This window comes from Sapajus apella, unplaced genomic scaffold (assembly GCF_009761245.1).
Source record: "Sapajus apella isolate SASKATOON/1434 unplaced genomic scaffold, GSC_monkey_1.0 scaffold81, whole genome shotgun sequence".
NCBI classification, from domain to species: Eukaryota; Metazoa; Chordata; class Mammalia; order Primates; family Cebidae; genus Sapajus; species Sapajus apella.
This window is the reverse complement of record NW_022437021.1, coordinates 1,869,751-1,876,424: the sequence shown is the minus strand read 5'-3', so window position 1 is coordinate 1,876,424 and position 6,674 is coordinate 1,869,751. Positions and strand designations below refer to the sequence as shown.

The window sequence follows — 6,674 nt, the reverse complement described above, 5'->3', positions numbered from 1 at the left end:
CCAAACCCTTATTTCGTCTTTGTATCTAAAGTGCACACCCATTAAGGAAGAGAGCTGATGGAAACCTCCTTAGGAACTGGGAATTTGAGTTGCAATACTTGGTTAATTTTTTTCTCTTTCAAATTAAGAGCCCAATCACTTTCAGCTTTCTACAAGAGGAATTAACATGGCCATGCCTGCCTATCCAAACTCTATAAGGAAGCAGTTGCTTTCCCATTTCCCCTAGGCATATGCCTTAAGAATTAAACACAGACAAAACTGGGATTTTAATCTTTAATATAACTCCAACATTTTAATGGTAAACAAAGATGTAAGTACAAAACATCAAAACATGTTATTATCAGTAGTTTTAAACAGCCATAGTGGTCACAGTGCTGGAACTGAGGTCACTCACATTTAAAGGAAATATAACTCATTCTATTTCAGTGGAATCCATGTTCTGGCAGTTGGAAGGCAAAGGTATGGCTTATTTTGTGCAAAATGTATTCACTTTATTCCAAAGCAGCTTTCTTCTCTCTCCCTTGCTTGGCATTTTAAAGAACCTGTTCATTTTCCTTTTTTGTTAAAAGTGCTCTAAGAACTAAAAGGGCCATTCCTCACTGGAATAAAATTAACTACACATGCCATACATTTCTGGGTCAATGTTGCTGATTGAATTCCCTCAGAATTCACAATTCATAGAAAATTAATTGTTACCACACTTTCATGCCAAAAATTCAATTTAGAGTTCACAATACAAGGCTCTGTGGTATAAAGTGCCTATGAGCAGCTTCCCATCATACACTGAGGCCACAGAACTTCCTTGGAGAACAGATCCGTTGTTGGCATAAACTGTAGTCACTGTAGGCTTCTCAGATAGAATGTTCTGGATGCGGAGAACCTATTCAGGGGATACAAAGTATTAATATAAGACCGCCATACACGCATGTCACTCAATCACCAATAAGCCCTGTTTTCCACAATGACACACTGATTAAAGGGACATGCTGTTGAAAATAGCAGTTACCAATGTTTTTAATGTTTAAATTAAAAGTACTTTCTCCAACCTTCAAAGAAAGTACTTACTTAAACCATCTAGTTATTCCGTGCCAACACAGGATTTAGTGTTATTATAGCAATTCAGCTTTAATAGAAATACTTTCATAATAATGTGCCTATTTTCACATTACTTCAACATGAACAAATATCACATCATGTGGTGAGCTGATAATAAATCAGATATTTTAAAAATTGCCAGTATACCACCCAAGAAGGGCACATGTCTTTATAAAAATGTCTTTTTACTAGTTTCCACCATAATTTAATACATCAAAAGATTACCTTTCTTAAAGTAATTGAACAATGTAACATTCTGCCAATTATTGGCTTAAAGCAATTACAGAACCACGACGTAAGCTTATTATATTACTGCTTTAAAATAACTAAACAAATCATCCCTGTGACAGTATATTGTATTCTTAGTTCAAAAGGACTTGAATAATTAAGGTTGAAAAACTAAAAATATAAAAACCTCTGACGAGGGAGGATTGTTTGGATCATACACGAAGAGCTTCTGGCCGTTAGGATGACAGCCTACCCAGATGTCCCCCGAGGAAGGATCAATAGATAAATTATCCACCAGTGTATCCAGCTCAAGTACCTTCCAAATGAGAAATTGTCAATATCTAAATGACACGAGAAACTTGGTTAAATAATTTAGAGGTAACCTTCCTGCCTCTATTCATGCGAGGAAATTACACATCGCCCTGCTTCCACCCTCTAACACCAATATTGCTTAAAAGGAATGTAATAAACACTGGTTTACAGCTACTTTTCTTCTTCCCCGAAATTAAGAAAGTTAGGGTGATAATCAGCCTTTCTAAAAATCTCTGTAAAATCTGAACTCCCTTTCCCTTAAAAGATACACAATGATCAGTTAGCTCAAGGAACTCAATCAAAGCAAGATAGGAAATTCTTAAATCAACCTAAAATATGTGTTGTCAAGCAGGAAAAAAATAGTAATGGTGTGGAACCCAATCTCTACCTTCATTTATTATTGAAAGAACTGACACTGTGCAGAAATCTTCATTTGAAAATTCATCTATTAGTCTTTTCAATTGTGAAAAGTCTTATTGGAATTCTTCCATTGCCATCAATACTTCATGGAATGGGCCCTAAATCTGATGCAAATATCACTCTCAACCTGCTGCTGCATGTAATTATGGTCAGTCTTTGTGATCACTGGCAACAGGAGCTTTCTCTACAGGGAGTATTTAAAAACCCAGAATATCTACACTGGCATCCATATTCTGTTCTACGTGTGGTACTGTTACAGAAAAACTATGTCATTGCAAAGCACAATAGATTACTGTCTATATGTAAAAAATAAATATTTTACCTTCAATTGAGTTAAATTCATATTAGGGTGTTTTTCCAAAACATGAATTTCATGAGCCAATATGTCAGCAACATAGATATACCTTTGCAGAAAAGACACACTTGTTAGAGCTCCATGCCAATATAAAGCTTCATTAATACAGTATGAAAGAATAAGTCTTAATAACCTGCTAAGAAGTTAATCAATGATGGGCCCTCAAGAAATGCTTGATAAAGATCAATTTTTACTTAAAAAGTAAGCTTTCAAAATCAATTCAGTGGTGCTACAACAATCATGGAATTATTAAATTGTTTTTCAAAAGGCTTGTAAGGAAAAATAATATAGGACATCATTTTGAATACGAAGTCCATATTTGCCACTGAAATGACAGTAAAACAAATGCTTAGCTTCACAAGAAAGGCTTTTACATTCCACAATGTAATTAGACACTTCTAGGTATCATGTACATATAGAAATATATGGTAAATAACTTCTTATTAAAATACTGATTATTCCTTAATATTCAATAAAATATTTATTAATACATGGAGACTTTTAAGAGTAACAGATAAATATCAATTCAAAACAATCTGTCTACATCGAAGGTGAGTGAATTAATGGACTATTTTGGGGTAAATAAAATTACCCCAAAATAAAACAGCTTCCATGGAACAGTTACCTCAATAAATAAAATTACATTGAGGTAACTGTTCCATGGAAGCTGTTCTATTGAGCAATTATCATGTGTAAAAAGCCATGAACTCAGTATTAAAACAGATATGCTATACATGAAGAAGACACAGACTCTCTCCTTGAAGCTTTATAGTGTGTTGGAATAATCTCACTGGTTTGTACACATTAAACACCTAATAAGCATGAGAAATAGTTCAGGTTTAGAAATAGCTAACTTCTGAGGACACAGAATGGCTCACCAAGGAGGGGGCATCTGCAATGGCTATGTAAGGAGAGATGAGATTTGAGGAGATGAGGATAGAGAAGTCACTTCCCAGGCAGAAGCAAGCACAAGAACATAATCACAGGAACAAGAAGAGGAAGGAATGTTTAAAACAATGAGTTCTTTGTCTAAAGCATAGAAAGCATGCAAACAGTAGAAAAGGGAGGTTGGAGCTGGCCTATTAAACAAAGTCTGACCCTTTACTCTGCCTTGATTTGATAAGCAATTAGATTCCACTGAAATTTTAGAATAATAGCATGGCAACAAATGGTCAGTTCTGTACCTGGCACTGTGCTGGCATGAGGAGTCAAAGCTGAGGAAGACAGAGCTCTCCCCTTGGGGAGCCCTTCAAGACTAATAGACACAGAAAGACAAAATTGGCAAGAGTGCAAAAAATGCAAGTAGACAGAAAACAAATTGGAAGAGAGTCTCATATGCTAGTCAGAGAGGATTAGAACATAAACTAGGCAGGTCTCAATGGGAAAGGGGCTTGGGGGTAGAGGAAGGAGGCCCAGGTAGAATCAACATGACAATCTTACAGGCTGGATGGGAATGGAGAAAGAGCGAAAGTTGAATCTCCCTTTTCATTACTGTTTTTTTTTGTTTTTTGTTTTTTTTTTAGGTGACTAGAAAGTTTTACCTTCATAATGGAAATGTAAGAGTTGGGAAGAAAAACATTTGGCTGGAGAGGTTGGATCAGGTCAGTTAGAGACAATTGAAATTAAGTAATTCTACATTCTTTTTCTATAGTCAACAAGAAAGGATGAGAAATTAGATCACAAAAATAAGGGCATTTAGTTGTCAAGGAATGCCAAATTTATTTTATGTTGTATTTGTAGTAGTTTAAATTTTTCAGTGTGCTAAGGCAGTAGATAAAAAAGCTAATAAAGAATTTAATATCCTCTCTTAGAGGTCATGGTTGTACATATAAAAATAATGAGATAATTTTGGAGGACAATTTGGCAATATCTATTAAAGTTAACATGTAAAAGATTCACACTGTTTGAGCAAATAGTTCTATTGCTAGGGGTGTGTTTTACAGAAAAGTAGCTCATAAAACCAGTTAGCCAATGCCCTGGGTGGGATTTGAACCCAGGCCTGTATGAGTCCAAAATCCGCAAGTTTAACCATTATGTTATAATGCTCTCTAAGGGACCTTTTCCTTTAAAAGGTACTTGTTTAAACTTCCAAGGTAAATAAGAAGTATAAAATGTTTTTTATGTAGAACTCCCCACCCCCATACACATATACATCAATAGAGAATTGGTTACTTTAAAATCATCCTTATAATGGAATAGTATATGGCCAACAAAAATAATGACACATTTATTTAAAAGGAAATATCTATCAGATACTTTAATATGTATGCATCAGTATGATTACACTTTAAAATTTATATTTATAAAATTAAATTTGATAATGATGTATTCCAAACTTTATTATATGCAAATACATATATTATTGTAGTATATAGTATTATACTTACATATATGATATATTTGCATATGTGATTAAGTATATACTATATGTAAATATATGTACAAAATATACATAATTATATATATAGTGTATCTATATATTATGTGTATAATATACCATAAACGTCAAGAAAACTATTGTCACATTAACAAAAAAAGCAAAGAATGTGGCTAGCACCACAAATGAAGAAAAATGAAGATATTCTATAAAGGGTCATACTTATTATCAGGTGAAATGTTGATCCCATTTGCTGAATCAAATCCTTCTGCTACTGCTTTAACTTCATTTGGACCGTAGTAAACAACATTTGCCCAGTGTAAGTTCAAGTATGTTTCTAAATACTTTAAGAAAGGATCAGAGAAGTAGTGATCATTTGTGGCATAGAAATGTGCTGGTCCAACAGCTGTGATGTCATTCACACTGAAAAAGAAAAATAGCATGTGAGAGGAAATAAAAGGCCTGTTGTTCTCCATATGAAATATTAAGTACCCATAAGATTTACACAAAATGTGCTTTAAATTTTTGGTAAGAGAAAAGGATAAGCTAAAATCACATACAGGCCGGGCACGGTGGCTCACGCCTATAATCCCAGCACTTTGAGAGGCCGAGGCAGGTGGATCACAAGGTCAAGAGATCGAGACCATCCTGGTCAACATGGTGAGACCCCGTCTCTACTAAAAATACAAAAAAAAAAAAAAATTAGCTGGGCATGGTGGCGCATGCCTGGAGTCCCAGCTACTCAGGAGGCTGAGGCAGGAGAACTGCTTGAACCCAGGAGGCAGAGGTTGCGGTGAGCCGAGATCGCACCATTGCACTCCAGCCTGGGTAACAAGAGTGAAACTCCATCTCAAAAATAAATAAATAAATAAAATAAAATCACATACAGTATACTGTAATATTGTTGCCAGAGAAGAATTTCATATGGTACCAGGTAATCTAAACACAGGTCATTTAGCAATTATGGTAGGATTACTATAAAAGAAGAGAGAACTTAGTGCCAACAGGGCATGTTTTTTGACAGCAAGAAATGTAGGGTTTAACAACTACATATAAGGACAGAGCTGGCCACAGTACACAGCTGGAGAGAGCCTGATTGGCTGGTGAGCTGGTTAGGCAGTCAGAACATTTACGTAGCTTCCATTTGCTTAGTTCCTGGATTTTTCTAATTTCCCTTGCTTAGTTATTAGTCAAACTAAGGTTGACTGTTCAATTTCTACCTGCCTCACAAAGCTGACATAATGAGAATGAACAGGCACTCAAAAAACACTTGCAGAGATGGATGATGAAATTGCCATAGTACAATGCTTCATGTGAGAGATTTATATGCTAAAAACAATTTCATTTTTAAGACCAGTTAGGTGAGGGTATTATTAAATTTAAATTCCAGTTACTCTATGCAAAAATTTCTGAAAGAGCTGTTTTATTCTTTGCTAAATGAAAAATACAGAGCTACAGGGAAGGTAGGTCCCCTTTTTCTGAAAGAGCACCACAATGCTTGGATGGTATTTGGGCTCCTATTTTTCATCAAGTGCAGATTTGGAAGGAATTATTGGAAGTTACATGCTCATGCCCTAGATAGGCATAGATAGGCCCTAGATAATTTCTAATGAAATTAAAAATATTCATCAAGTTTAAACTAAAAGAAGCAGTAGGCTAATACACACTGAACTGGGGTTGGATACATATGATTCTCTTTTAGGCACATTTTCAACAAGCTTTATGCTCTTGAAGTAGTAATGAACCACTTTCAACTTGAGTGGCTCCAATTCTGTGGGATTACTAGCATTCAACCACCACTAACCCTATAAAAGCAATCGGTATAACGTCCCATGCAAAGCATACAAACCCAGTATAAAACAGGCCACTCTTCCTTGGCAGGACACT

General features: G+C 35.3%; 1 protein-coding gene across 2 annotated transcripts in view; it reads right to left on the bottom strand.

The window, feature by feature from the left end:
• Positions 1–259: 259 nt before the first annotated feature.
• PON2 (paraoxonase 2) overlaps positions 260–6,674 on the bottom strand; it is a 30,878-nt gene continuing 24,463 nt past the window's right edge. Inside the window, exons 6-9 of one of the 2 annotated variants that reach the window (XR_004261182.1) lie at positions 5,010–5,210; positions 2,378–2,459; positions 1,511–1,664; positions 260–880 (exon numbers count right to left, since the gene is read on the bottom strand). Coding sequence is in view for 1 of the 2 variants with exons in the window: in XM_032252903.1 (XP_032108794.1) it covers positions 722–880; positions 1,511–1,639; positions 2,378–2,459; positions 5,010–5,210 (571 nt within the window). In the remaining variant the exon portion in view is untranslated. The remainder of the gene's footprint in view (positions 881–1,510; positions 1,665–2,377; positions 2,460–5,009; positions 5,211–6,674) is intronic. The other variant, XM_032252903.1, reaches the window with a different exon arrangement.